This window comes from Myzus persicae, unplaced genomic scaffold (genome assembly GCF_001856785.1).
Source record: "Myzus persicae strain clone G006 unplaced genomic scaffold, MPER_G0061.0, whole genome shotgun sequence".
NCBI lineage: Eukaryota > Metazoa > Arthropoda > Insecta > Hemiptera > Aphididae > Myzus > Myzus persicae.
In genome coordinates this window covers 243,701-259,646 of record NW_019102974.1, presented here as the reverse complement: position 1 = coordinate 259,646, position 15,946 = coordinate 243,701, and the positions used below count along the sequence as shown (strand labels likewise).

Sequence of the window (15,946 nt, the reverse complement as noted above, 5' to 3'; positions counted from 1 at the left end):
TAATATTATTGTATACATTATATTACTTACACGTATAACATAAGTGTTGATAATAGTTAACTTAAGTGAACAAATGTGTAGCTTGCATATTATAATATAGTGACTATAATAACAAATGATTTATAATATATTACACTAAAGTTATACATCAACAGTTTAGGTGTATATAGAATGCTTCTTTTCGTATTATTAGATATATTGAAACCATACATATTTTAATATGTTCCACCTACAGTGTACATACATTTATTTAATAATAAAAAAATATTGAGTACAATACAACGACGACACATATAGATATTATAAAATTGTAATGAATGGTTATCAACCTGAAACAAAAATTACAATTATTACATTCAGGCATTAAACCGTATTTTAAGAATGAATTTAACTGATAAAAATACAAAATATTATACAAAAAACTCGTGCTCTGCAATAATAATAATAATTAATAATAATTTTATTTAGTGACTATAGCTGCAGGGTGACACGTCGAATCATAGGTTTTTTTACCGTCGCTATATCCTTGTGGAACGAGCAACAAAGCGAATTTGCTTTTTGTAGGAATGCCAACACCGTGGGCTGTGGGTCAATATCAGATTGAGTCAATACAACTACCGAATATCTAATAGAAAAACACGCTTCTATGATTTCGGAGCGACGTTTGGTGGTTAGTATAGATTTTTTTTAGTTATATTACGGAATACATTCTAATATATTTCATATGATAAACAATAATTAAAACCATGTTTAATGTTTATGTACCACTGAAAATCGAAAGGAATCTACTCTATTGCGCCATACGTGGTATAAAGGTCCTACTATAAATGTCAATATTATCATATTTTGGACCAAACCATTTTAATCGTTTTATAATGGGGTGATTAACATAATTAAAATATTTTTATGTAAATATCAATGCATATTATAGTATCATTATATCATATTATTAGATTAATATTTTTAAAAAATAAGAAGCAGCGACCAGTTCGTCGAAAGCGGGAAACGAGCAGCATCCTTGGAATAAAAACCCTCCATGGACGGACACATCGATCATCATTATTGTGTGGAGTACTTGATCACTTCGTTGTTATGTCACTACGCTAAACTATAAAGTGATTACACGATACGATAATGATGATCGTACTTAGGTGTGTCCGTTATTGTTTTATATATTATCATTTATCATTAATCAGCGATGTCGGTCGTACGAAAAGTAATTTTGATTACGTCTGAGCTAGCAGGCAAGGTAAGATAAAGTAACGAATGAACTATATTAAGTGACAAAAAAAAATAACAAATATAATATTATTATAACAATGTTATGCTCTAGAACAACTTTTAATCGATACAGTTGATCGACCAGTCAATCTAACCCGAATTATATAAATCTCTTGCGAGCAGTCACGAGTAACACAATACGATTATATAATGACATTACTGGATCAATATAATGCCATTGGTATTTATTTTGTTGAATTGAAATTTTACCGCGGCCATAGTTTATTGTTGTTACTTGTCTATACGATTATTAAAAGTGAATAACATAGTTACCTGTTCAGTGTGCTATTATATTTCGTTTCGGGCATGTGCAAAGGATTTCCCATCAAATATACCCGAAGGCCCTTCAGATACTTATCGAAATAGTCGTCCCACGACAGCGTGCCCATGTCGAAATCAAATAATATTTTGTCCCTCGGCGACAATTTGTTCATTAAATTTATCACGTTGTGATTGTGGTACCTGACGTGCATCTGTTGATACGAACTCAAATGGTTAGCTGCTGCGTGCACTCGTTTATAAAACTCGTTCAGTCTGAATAAAATAATGTAGGTGTTAGTTCAAGCCTGGACAAGTTTATGAACATTTTTAATTGAGTTAAATTAAGTTGATAGAAGAAAATATACATTTTAAAAAGTTTAAAGTTAATAATATTATCCTAATTTTTGTATAACTCAGTTAAGTTAATTTATAATATGGAAACGTACAACTAACTTATTAACTTTTATTACATTTATACCTATGCAGATATGCAGTATGCTTATTAGATGAGCTTGCAAACCTGTTATTAATGATTCGTTTTTAAATTTTTATTTTCTTGGAGTGTTTGCCAAATAAATATATTATTATTAGGTATTATTAATTATTTAAAAATCAACGAAATTGGATTTGATAAAAAGTAACTCATTACTTATTAAGTACATATCAATAAAAATGAGTTAATTTAATGAAAATTGAATTTTAAAAAGTTAAAATTAACTTAACTGTAACTTTTTAACTCATGTATGCCTAGGCTTGAGTATTATACGGATCGAGACCCAAATGATCGTACACAAATTTTGTGAATTTCAATGTGCAACTACTTGCCTGGGTTCTTTTCCTATAAGCCAAATGAACAGATCCACAACTTTCGCCGGCACAGTGTGTAAGTAAAATGTCATTATCCAATAGATAAATATGCTATTGGTAACATAATAAAACGGCATCCAAAACTGAAAAAGACAATGGTACAATACAGACTGTTGAAATGTGTAGTATTTGAATGAATGGTTATTGACTAGGAATTGATATTTTATATCGGAAACAGTAATTTATAATAATTAAAGTATATTGTCATAATTACAAAGTTTGGCGATGAAACGTTTTTTTCGTTCTTAAAAAACTTTTCTCCCAACTGATTCCAAGAGCAAGGTTTAAAATTAGACGAAGCGTAATTGTAAATCAAAGTGTTGACTGCGTCTTTGGGAACTTCCTCATTGACAACGTCCGTCCTGTCAATTATACGTTTATTGATTTATTTATCTATTTCATATTAATTATGATATTGTTTATTTTAAGTTTCAATCAATAGACCAGCTCTTATTTTACGTTGAACACCGTTAGGAAGTGTATAGTTCCAAATTGAAAGTGTGTAGTACGGAATTGGGAAGTTTGTAGCAATGTATACTGGGTAGAGACTAAGTATAAATAAAAATCAGGCGCAATAAAGTTTATCCGTTCGCAATAAAACAACAATGGTATGAACTATGAAGGTGTTTTCCCTGTAGAAAATCAGAGCAATAATTATAATGATGAATCAAGTCTTGGATCAATAAATGTGTTGATCAAATACCCTAAATAAAATCAAGTAAGTTTGTTATTTGTTTTGTATTTCATATTATAAGACTTAGTATATTTTTTTGATTTTGCAGAAAAAAACTAAGTAACCACCAAACTGAAATGTTACATAAAAAATAAAAGAATTTATAACTAAATACTATCTAGTCAACTTTTTTAAATGATTAATTATAAAATATGGTACAAAAGGGGAGTCGGGGTAAAGCCCCACCACAACGTCAATCTTATAATATCAATGTACAAAAATAATTTGTAGTACTGATAATATTTTTAAAAAAAATAGTGACTAGGTCATGATTGATTTTCAACTCAAATCGAACAGATACGCACACACCTGTTGCCAATTGAATCCCAGCATGCCACCAGCATAAGATTGACCAACATGTCGACGGGTACGATTTCGGCGTTGACGCAGCTGGGCCCGTGAAAAACCCTTACCAGGCCGAGACCGGAACCCAGAGCACAACCCGTCAAGTTGTTCAAATCGTTCGTCCAACCAGCAATGGGTTCGTAAGCAGTGCCCAAGACTGCAGGAAATCAAACAAAAAAGTCTAATAATATTTGAAATCTATATGTGAATTTACAGTTGTTTCTACACTTGGCGTCGCATCGTCATACGTCGTCCACTCGTGCGTGTAGGTATATTATAAATCGTATAATATACACACTGTGTTGGCATATATAATATCAATAATTGTAATAACCCAACAAACACCCTCCATGTAAAAAAACACCAAGTATAAAAAAAACCAGCTCTAAAAGTTGTGATTCCATATTTTAATAGCAAATGGCCTGTGAACAATAGATTACAGATACCGCATTTATGTTAAAAAGGTCTGTTAATAATTATTGAACTTAACTTGGCGATTTTAAGACACTTTTTTAGTAACACACTATTTCGATGACAATGTAGATTGTATTATGTACCTACCCTTTAAACTTTATTATTTTTACATTAGTGACATAAGTCACCATATCAGCCTAAAATACGCATTATGTACTTATAGTGTCACACTGTGGCGTAGCCAAGAGAAGGTTGGGTGTTTAAACCCTGACCACATAGTCTTTTTTCTCTAATAAATGTATTATTTAATTATGAAAATTTTTTAAAAAACTTTGTTTAATTTATTCTTTACCTCCCCCCTTTCTCAATAACATAATACTAGCTACGTCACTGTACTGTCGTCTGTCACGTCGTCATCGTCATAATTCGTCCATTCGTGCGCTTATATAAATCGTATAATATACATATTTCCGCTAACATATACAATACTAAGCGATCCAACGATTATAATAATATATACACGAACACGATGACGCTTTGTACGAAATGTATTTTAATAACAGGCATAGGTACATTAGGTACACCTTTTATTTTATTTTTGTAATAATATTAACGTGTTATTCAATAAACCTGTTATAATAAGAATATTTTTTATAACCGTGCCTATGGTACTTAATTACACCGCAGTCATGAACGGAGACCATGAATAGCTGCATATCACTGTATTTTAAATAATTAGTAGTTTCTAGGTTAGATACTTACTAAATTTTAGCAACGATTACAATTCAAATATTGCAGCTAAAGGAAACTCGATAAAAAGATCGGAAAATGATGAAAAGATATCAAACTATTATGTGTGGTCATTTGTGGACATGATTTATAAGAAAAATTGAGTTCTTAAAATAGATCACACTAATATTATAGATACCGTGCGAGTTCTGAAGTCAGTTATTGGCAACTTGCAGGTATATCATTTTTTTAATTTGTCACTGTGCTTTAGCCAGTATTTTAATATTTATTAGGTACAACCTTCTGATAGCTAATATTACCAGAACTATACCGGTATTTTTCATCCGTTGGATTTCTAAAAAAAATAACCGACGAAATTATTAGCTTCTGGTAATTGCTCATTGAACATTTTCTATAATATACTCTATGATACTGTTAACAAGCATATTATAATTAGGTACATTACTCATAATTTAACATTTCTAACTTACTAATTTAAGGTGAAAAGGTGATGCAGATACTATTATTATATTTTATTTTTATTTCATTTAAATGTTTTAATTGTATGTTGTAGGTACATGACTAGGAATCTACGCACACAAACGAAACATGGGTAAAACTATACATTTTATGTATTTTAATAATTATTTTATATTAGTCATAAGTCATAACTCGTGACCACGTGGCTCGTGACCATGACCTATGTAAAGCCTTATATGGCATACGCTATTATATTAAAAGAAAAACTAGTTTGTAAATATTTTCAGAATTAAACACGTCAAAACATTATAATATTATTATGTTAAACTTACTTTTATTCATTGACTATTACTATATTTTTTCAATAATACAACTTCCATTATAACACACAAGTCATCGACCTGGTTATATAGACATGTTTCATTTGATCTTAAATTAAATTAAAAACATTCAATTTAATTTCAATAATAAATTTCATTTTCTCTCCCGATGACTTGTCTACCTATATTGTTTATTTATTCTGTAACTAAATAGGACGTTTTCTATTCATATCTAAACTCTTTAACACCTATATATATATACAGAGTTAGATTTGGCATAGGTTATTTAACAACTATCCGAAAATTCAAGGACAACCGATAACATGAAATTAATGTATGTAATATTATAGTGAAAAAAATATAAAACTTTACCAAACCCTGGTCGTATGACACACGCGGGTAGCTCTGGCCCGGCCGACTGAATGATCTGCTCTGACAAAGCTTTGGTAAACGTAACCACGTCCGGCCATTCGGACACGAGTCTATAATAGAACAGTTTACATCATATTTTGATATTACGTATAGGCATTGGAAACAGCTTTTGTAACAAATGTTCGTCTTGTCTGTATTATTATTTCTATATGATTAAATATTATTGAGATATTATTTCTCGTATATATTGAGATGTTATTTTTTAATTATTTTTTTGTTTGTTTGTTTTGCACTTACTTTTGATTAGTAAACCTACATGTACTTTTTCATTATTGTGATGCTCCGAACTTTCGAGAGCTTATAAATAAATAAAAACATAAGAACTGTGAATAATCGAGATTACCTCACATAAACTATTAAAAATATTAATATTATTTCGATATGATCTTTTCGGAAAAATTCAAGATACATAGTAAATCTAACGTTCCCTGGTAAGTTAATCGGCAAAACTTTTACTATTAAATAACAATTTTATTATACTTGAAAACACTAAATTTTTTTAATTTCATTATCGAAAGCAGATTTTTATTGTTATACTTTTATAGTTTAGTATTTGATGTCTAATACCTTATCAATATCTAATCTAATTCCGTACCTACCGATTATTGATTAAACTATTTTTATTTTATTTGCCTTTTAAGGATTTAAATATTGTCTATACGAGAAAAAAAGCAATTAAGTTAAATTGATGTACAGTATATACTATTCAAATTTGTATCATGGAATACCACACAGCAACTTGTTTAAACTTAAAAACAGTTAGTTCAGTATTCATCTATAACAATTAACACAATCGAAATATTCATAAAAATATTCTGCTTTATATTGGAAAATTGTAAAACATATTTTGTTTGAGTTTAAAAATTGTAAGTCGATAATTAATCAAAGTCTATAGTGGTTAATTAAATCTCAGAAACGGACTCTTCTTAAAATTTCGTCGTCAAAAGAATCGTATTTCCGGTCATGGGTGTGATTGTGAACTTACCCCGAAGTCATTCGGTTCAGGATGTAATCGGGAAAGGTTTCGGCCATCTGGATGACGGTGGACGTGGGTATCGGGGAGTTGTAAAATTGTTCATACACGTCCAAAACTGAGGGATTGGCGAACACGGACGACAAGTAAACAAAGGCCTGCAGAAAAGGGGTGGAAAACATAAAACAAAAATTAAACAAGCGAAGACGGAAATACAAAATAAGTACACATCATTATTTTAGTACATATTATTATAGTAGGTACGTGAAAATTCGTAGATAAAAAATGATAAAAGGTTTTATTTTGGAATGGAAATGTAGTAGACGTTTGAATTGTTAGCGTATGGTTTTTGATATTTTTCGTGCTTTCACTTGAGAAATGACCCTCCCCTTGCATTTAACTCAACTTCGGGGGAAACTATGACAGTAATTATTGGTGTGATTCCCTGGCAATCAATGCACTGTAGAGGAAAGTGTTATTTCTCCGGAAGTTAAACTGTTATTTTCTGGTGGATAAGAAGATTTAATTTGGGAACGTAGTAGTACTACTGACAAGAAACTGAATAACTGAAAACGAAATAATAGCAATCAAAATTGTATGATAGGCAAGATTTGAATATTTCAAGATATTGACGACACGAAATTAGAATATGCAATTTGTACAATGTAAAATACTTAAAAACCATCTACTCTCCGCGACCTTTAACCCCTCTCACGACCTAACCTTGAGATTTTTAAAACTCTTCGTCAGAACAACCAAGTCTCTGGTAGCCCGAACGTTGGTAAAGACAGCCGTTTGCAACATGCAGTAGAGGTGATTTTCGGCCGTAGTCGCCGCCGCAAGGTGTATGACAGCATTTATTTTGGGCGCGATCCTGTTCAAGACAGCCTCGTCCACGCCAATGTTCGGCTGAAAACAGTCACCCCTCACCACTTGCACTTGGCTACGATATGTTGGATTTTCAATTTTCATGCGATCGAAAAACTATAAACGGAAAACAAATTAAAACACCCAGATTGGAACACAGAGACGGAAGTCTATGTGGACTGAAAATTAAATAAAACGTATTCTAATTTATTCAATAATTATAATATAAGGTTTTTATTTTTTATAACTAAAATGATAATGTTTTTTTATTACTAATAATCAGTTCTTACGATATTATACATTGCCACTAAATTATTCTTTTATACCATAGGTATATCAGAACATTTAAAACAAACAAAAATTATGGCATTAATAAAGGCAAGAAAGCTGGTGAGTGGGTGTCACTAAATGATAATAACATTAACATATGATGTACATTTCAAGTATCTAGCAGTAGTTATTCGTATTTAAATTACTATAAAATAAGAAAATCGCTATACGAGAAATTGAGTGGATATCCAATGTTGTAAAAATTAAAACTTCAAAGGATCATCAAAATTTGATTTGACTTCCCTGAAGAATTTTTTTTTTTTGATAAAGGTAGACAAACTTATGAGGAATCGTGTGTTAAGTTATACGATCTTTGATTAAAAAAAGTACATTTCTTGTTGATTTACGCTCATTTTGTTTTTTAATTTCGACTAACAAGAACTTATGAGGAACCTTGTATTATATTTTCAAGTTTTTTGACCAAGCTAATATTTTTTTATCGACATTAGTTTGAAAAAAAACGAATAATAATCGAAAATTTCATATGGCTCTAATTAGTTTAACATGAGTCAAAATATTTTTTTAATTCTATAGTGTATAGAAAATGGTAACACAAACATTCATTGAAAAAATCATGTAACTATGAATTACACTAAAAACCAAAATCGATTTTTTTGAAATCTGGTTTTGCTTGAGTGCCGTTTTTCCTGACGTTTTTCAAAACAATCAGGAGTTTTAAATTTTGACTTCCCGAATATACCAACTTGATTCACTTTCCTACCAGAAAAGTTGCTGTTGAAAAAAATCGAAGCACTTTTACTGCACCAAACCACGAAGACAGACAAAAAATAAATAAATAAACACAAATCATTGTAAAATCAATGCATTCATCACTCAGCTCAGAATCTATAAAATTTAGATTGTAAATAGCTAGTATTTAATATTATATAATCTTTTTTTAAAAATGTTTTATTCATCATTCTACATTGTGTCTACCAGGTACAGATTATATTGCATATAATCAAGTGTAAAAAACCTTAAAGTTATTAATTTTTTACTCATATACGAGATACGCCTTTTAATAATATATAATTAATGGTTATATATACAGTAATGATAGGAATACATTAATAGATAAACTATTTTAACAAAGCAAAATCAGATTTGACTAGAGGAATTGGTGGAAACTAGTTTCGACTAGTTAAATCTGCCTTGCAGACTCTATAGAACTCGTTTTGGCGGATTTCAGGGTTTTAACTTTAGCATATAAATATATATTATATAATACAAACAGCGAATATCTTATAAATTAAAATATCATATGAAATAATAATATCGCATAGTGTAATGATAACATAATTAGTTGATAAGAGTGCGTTAGATGTTAGTTTCATAATACAGTTGTATGTCACCTATTGTCACTACTTAGTAGACATACATTATAATAAATCATGTGAACTAATAAATAATGTGTTGTTGAATAAATAATTAAATAATTAACTAACAAATAAATCTACACATTATAGCTCTTAATCGCTATCGTTGGTATTAATAATGAGAAGAACAAACATAAATTACTAAACTTTCAAAACTTCCAAGACTTACTAAATACAACAAAAACTAAAAAAACTAAACGAGAGTCATCCTAACTTAATTGATTATTAACAAAAAACATAGCTCTTCTTAGAGAGCCATCTTCTAAATAATGTCTTATCACTGGAGATATCTAAGTAAGGGTAAGTCAGTGGCGTTCTTAGCTTTTTTGAAAGAGGGTGGGATATGACTTTTTGACTATTCTCAGACCACGTTATGTAGTATACATTCATTGTTTTATCATATATTGTATGTGAAAATAATAAACCAATAGGGGGAGGGAGGAATAGTCACCCTCGATGCTGAACAATATTTTGGTTAAAATAATGGTTATAATATTTTATGTTAATTTATTTTTAAAACAGTTGAAAGGTCCTTGTAGTAAATCGATGGCCTTTACATTTTTATTCGGTAAAAATGTGAGTATACTATTAAGAGTGATTTAATACGGCTCGGGATACTTGTGCATACTATATTGTAACCTACATACACCATATTATATTTATTATATTATACACATATGAGTGCTTACTTTCTAGTAAATATTCAATTTCTCAAAAAACATTTATTTTTTTTTAATAATTTTGAATCGTTACAGAACAACATTTTTGAGAAAAATAACTATAAACGTATCTATTTTATTTTTTTATAACTATCATTTTCAGTTTTTTACTATTTTTAATGAAAAAATACATTTTAATTTTGTTTTCAGAAGAACAATATTTGTTTGAGAATTTAAATACGTACAGTGTGATTTTTGAAGAGAAGTTTTATGTGTCGACAAGCAGGTAGTTAAATGATAAAGGGATTACCATAAAATGTTGTTCTCTCCTCAACTCTAAAAATACCTACGTATACTGTCAATCGAAAAACACATTTTTCTTAAATATTCTTTGTCTAAGGACTTTGAGTTATCTAAAAAAATATTAGAAGAACATTAAAACTTTTTGAGAAAATGAGTGTTTTCAACAATCACTAATTTATGTCTATACGTGTACAGTGTATACTGCAAGGACATAAGTCGAACATCAGATTTCATCGCATTCAAATCACATTAGAAACGTAAATCGTTAATGACTTGGTAATAAAATATAAATTAATTTCTGGACACAATTTGATACTTCTGCTAACGTGTCTCATGTAACGGCAGCACTCTAGATGAAAGAAAAACTATTTCAACATTTTATGAGGACAATTATTGTGAGTAGATCTAATTTATTTTTACGTCGTTGATATATTTTTTAATAGTTTGTGTAATTTTTTTTTGTTACATATTAATTATAGATCAAATAATTTTACTTAATCATTGTAAACAAATTAAAATGAAATACCGTCATTAATATACATTTAAGTTGTAACTACACTATATTGTGTGTTTTTGAATATTTTATAAAAATGTGGCACTTCGTTGGACTGATGTGAACTTGCACCATAATATGGAAATAAACATGTACTAGCTATATTATAATAAAATGCAAATTTCTTATATAGTATATTATTGTCTGATACGAATAGTTTATTTTTATAATTGTACTTCAGCGAGTGTATTGCAAGTTTTTATTGCATGTAGGTACAGTAGAAATCATTTATAATGACACCGGTTGTAGTTTTATAATTAAGTTTTAAATTTTATTTTATCATTTTGGTTATAATAAAAATCGATATTATGACTAATTTTTGAATGCCATTATAAACGGTTTCTACTGTATTTCGATCCAGGGATGTCACCCAAAAAATGCACAAGAATTTTTCCCGAAACTGGCGAAACTAAATGATTAAAATATGAATTTCAAAAATCTCTTAATATTATCGTATTTAATTTTGTTCAATAATTTCATGACGGCCACTGATTAAAAATTCAAACTTTAATATTTATTATTATTGGGTACTTTGAATAATTATATGTGGCGTAAATTATTTGTTGCAAAATATTTTAGGGCTTGTGAACTCAAATATATTGAGGATAAAATGTCATTTTATTGAAGTTTATATTTCACGTAAGGTTCTATAAAAAAAAATATATTTATTGGTAACTATTCGCTCCCGGCAATAACAAATAGTTTATAATTTATTTGTTTTACACTCATTTTAGTCGAAAGGTGACCTTTTTCTACGATTTCCTGTTCGAAAGCAGCGTTCTGTACTGCTCTGGAGCGTATTGTCAGAATATTCATATGCAGATTAAGGTACATGAACGTGAATAAAATAGTAGAGCCACCTAAAAATATACATATCTCATACCTAGGTGCTTATCCTATTAATATTCATCTAATTGATGAATATGGAATTTTAAACAGGTCATTATTATTTAAAAAAAACCGTATAGTGTAGATGATGTTTACAGTCTACGCCAATGTATATACATTATAATATTATGTAATTTGGTGGGAAACCGTGCCATACATTTTCTTGACCTTTCATATGGTTCGATGGTGTGACTGTTTTCTATTCGATGTCGATTTTTAAAGTTATACATAATAATATACAGTAACTATCTATAAATTATGTCCACACCGCGATCGTCTGCAGTTTTAATTGTGTTAATGGAGGATTTGCTGTTTAAAAAAACTAATTTTTTTTAGTTTCCTAACAACATTGTAACATTAATGAACATAACATATTAATATATTATGAATAGGTACAAATTGTACGAACCACTATAATTTATTGTTGTTTTTACACAAAAACTAAGTCTTTGTCTAACCTACATTGACATTTTTGTTTGACCTACATTGATAAATAAAAAAGATAGTAGGTATACTAGCATTAATGATATTATAATATTATCACATTAATAATGAATGCATAAATAATGTTGGTTCTGATGTATTAATTTGAATAAATATTTATAAGTTATACATCAACGATGATACGAATACAAATAATGATTATTCATTTTTGCATATACACAAAAAAATAAAATTTCAAACGAGATATTAATAAACTAATTTACTAGATTGCGAATCAGTTTCTACTATCAAACTTAAACGTAGCACAAGGGAGGATTGTTGGTTTTTTCGAGGGCTATGTCATTTCAAAACAATCTTTTTGGGACAGCGAAGTGATCAAAAACTTTTGTATAGATTGGGAATGGAAAACATATTGTACCTACTCCAAGAGGTAACTTTTTTAATGAAATATAAATTATATAATAGCTAAAAAGCTTTCATTTTTTTTTTATATTTCTACGGCAATGTTAATTGTTCATTATTAAACCATACTTGTTAGAGAGATATTTGATAATTTATATTTTTCAGTCGCAGTATCCTGAATTTTTTTTAAATTTATTTTACTATAAAATAGGCCAATAGTATATTTAAAAGTTATATAAAATTAACTATAAATCAATCATAGGTTAACCTAACCAATTTTAAGCAAAAAATTAATAGAGCTCCTAATAGTACTATAATAATTTAAAATACAATTCATAATATATTTTCAAGAGTGCATATATCTCATAATTAACAAATAATATTAACTATCATTATTTAGGTATCAAAACAATATTGTTTTGTCATTGTGCCTAAAGTGCTACGAATGCAATTTTGAAATTAAAGATTTCCCTTTGGAAAAATAGATGAATCTGTTAAAGTAATACAAATATGAATGAAACAAATCAAGCATTCAAAAAATATATTCTTATAGTTAAATCGTTTTAAAAATTAGTTTTCATTTAAATCACATGCTCATATTATCCATTAAGCAAACAATTATAATCAATTAATTACCGGACTAACAAACATTTCTTTGACCCTTTCATTCGGATTTCGACCATTCAGTGGTCTCACGACCAAATAAATTGTATTCAAATCACGACATGATCTGAAGAATAAATTCAATACTAATATTGGTTAACAACAAATATTATATTTTTAACATGTCTTACCTTAAAAGTTTTTCAATTAAGACTTTCCCGACAAAACCCGTTCCGCCAGTAATGAGAATACAAGAACCACGAAAACATTTTTGAATTTGGCTCTCAGGAGATTCTTGGAGATCGTTTATAAAATCTTGTATGAAAATATCACCGCCTTCCATTGCAATACAGATAGGTATCTAATCAAAAAACCTCAGTTCATATCTAAATATGTGTTACTGTAAACAATAATTATGAGCAGTCTGTACATAATAACTCACAATAACTCGATGTATGCTAATATTACAACTACCTACCTACTGACTATAATTATCATTTCGTACAACACATCAATATTTCCACCGCCTCATTATATACTGCATATATAGGTTTAAATGTATAACGGATAATATTAATGTTTAATTAAAAACTATAAGGCCAACAATATTATACAGCGTGTTGATATTATCTACTACTATTTAGGCCTGACTGTTATGACGATTACCTATACATCGCAATAATATCGTATGATATTTAACATCGTGAACAATTAATTAGGTACTGCGCCGGTATAAAACTATAGCCACAAAACTATGGCAAAGGGCGGAATGATCTCTTGAGTATATATCAAAGATCAATGATCATCAGCTATTGCGAGATCGACGTTTTACATTTACATAAAATAAAAGGTAGGTACTTACCTATATATGCCATATAGGTTCCCGACCTTCTTAGTTTTACTGACCACCAATTATGTAAAAAAACCTTTATGGACGGTTTACTTAAAAGGTATAAAATATAAACACCTATAAGTACTCGTATGACGAATAAATAAGGAGGGCTATTAATTATTGTTGATTAAAAATCAGCTAATCTAAAAAGAAATAAAGACGTGTATAAAATCATATAAAAATCTCGATGCTGGTGCCAATTATTTACCGACCCTTTGCTTAGACTCCCGACCAGCATCCTCTGCCCCGGCCCGCGGCCCCTAGATTGGAAACCACTACTATACTCTATGTAGCTACATATTTAGTTTAATTTTAACACAAGCTATATGTTAATATGTGTATAGGTACCTACTGTACTAACCTACTTACTGGCTACAACAACTTCTTGGGAAAACCCCAAAAGCATAAATACAATATAATATTGTATTAAAATTAAAAATTAAATATACGACACCTATATCATGTGAAATAACAATTGTTCAAGTGAAACAGTCAACAATGAATGATGACATTATTATTATTATTCACTATGCCATCGGCCATCTATATAGATGCCTATCATAATTCATAATATTATATTCGAATACAACTTACTGTTAAGGAATAAAGAGAAGAGATGACTTGCCAAAATCACAATGTGTCAATGTGCAATAATTCATAATGTCTATACAGCTTAGGCGTGAAGGAAGTCGTAAAATGTGATGTGGCTCTTACCTAATCCTTTTTTTAAACTCTAGTCAGAAAAACTGATGAAGAACCTTGTGTAGAATTGTCAAGTCTCTTCAAGACTTAAAATTAAAAATCATACGAATTTGGTAAAAATATAAACTTCAAACGCTTATAAAAATAATATTGCGCCTATATACTTTCGATATTTGTTTATTTCTATATATAAGACGAAAGACTCATGAAGACTTTACAATCTTCAATTTTTTTGAATTACTAACAAACTTTTCAAATGTCTATAAATAACACAACAAATAAAAACATATTGAAAATTAAATCATATTCAGAAAATGTTGGTATAAATATTTTATGAAAATTTGAAGTGTCTACAGTTATTCATTTTTTAATTACTTCATACAAATAAAATCAATTTGCTCAAAAACTAATATGTTGAGCAATTAATAACTAGAGTATTTCGTCAAATTTTCCCGATTTTTTTGATGAGGACTGGTAGTTTATTTACTTTTTACTTTTAAGTACCAACGAGATGCAATTTTCTACTAACCACCCTCATCCGGGAGTATTAAAGTTTAAAGTTTAAAGTTTAAACTGATTGAAAAAAACAAAAAACCACATAATTGTGAAACCAATGATTTAATTAATACATTTTCTATACAATATATGTTCGACCCCTCCTAAATCTAAAATAGCTAAATATAGGTATTTCACCTGGACTGGAGAAGCGCATGGAAAAAATGTCCGACCATAAAATATATAAAGAGTAACAATTCCGAATACATTTTATTTCAGAAAAATAAGTTTTGGCTTATTAATAGTTATAAATAATGAAAGATATGATGTGAAATGATTAAAAATTAAAAATATTGAAAGATAATTTGTTATTAATAAGTAATAACATATAATTATAATGTATGCATCTATTCAAAACCATTAAAAAATTGTTTTTTCTCAATTTCGAAATCACTATACTTTCATTTAGTTGCGAATAAGGATTAAATAATTAGGATTGAACAACGACTGGGTTTCTTATTTTTATACTTTATTGTGCCATACATTTCGCATAATATTACCTGGCTACATAATATTGAGTATTTCATTTTAAATATT

At 29.0% G+C, this 15,946-nt stretch overlaps 2 protein-coding genes across 5 annotated transcripts in view; one reads left to right on the top strand and one right to left on the bottom strand.

The window, feature by feature from the left end:
* LOC111033513 (fatty acyl-CoA reductase wat-like) lies at positions 1-13,780 on the bottom strand. Of its 4 annotated transcripts, none has more exons than XM_022314286.1 (11): positions 13,739-13,780; positions 13,452-13,621; positions 13,294-13,387; positions 7,559-7,819; positions 6,848-6,993; positions 5,803-5,912; positions 3,452-3,644; positions 2,624-2,771; positions 2,368-2,492; positions 1,555-1,815; positions 1-329 (listed from the first exon to the last, which is right to left on the bottom strand). In XM_022314286.1, exons 2-11 carry the CDS (start codon positions 13,601-13,603, stop codon positions 251-253), a joined length of 1,569 nt encoding a protein of 522 aa, XP_022169978.1. In that variant the 5' UTR covers positions 13,604-13,621; positions 13,739-13,780; the 3' UTR covers positions 1-250. The 4 variants fall into 4 exon arrangements, with proteins under 4 accessions (XP_022169978.1, XP_022169977.1, XP_022169976.1 ...); XM_022314285.1 differs by lacking the exon at positions 13,739-13,780 and adding an exon at positions 13,703-13,728; XM_022314284.1 differs by having other exon boundaries at positions 13,452-13,773.
* LOC111033518 (intraflagellar transport protein 20 homolog) overlaps positions 12,497-15,946 on the top strand; it is a 15,616-nt gene continuing 12,166 nt past the window's right edge. Inside the window, exon 1 of the mRNA XM_022314293.1 lies at positions 12,497-12,685. The gene's annotated coding sequence lies outside the window, so the exon portion shown is untranslated. The remainder of the gene's footprint in view (positions 12,686-15,946) is intronic.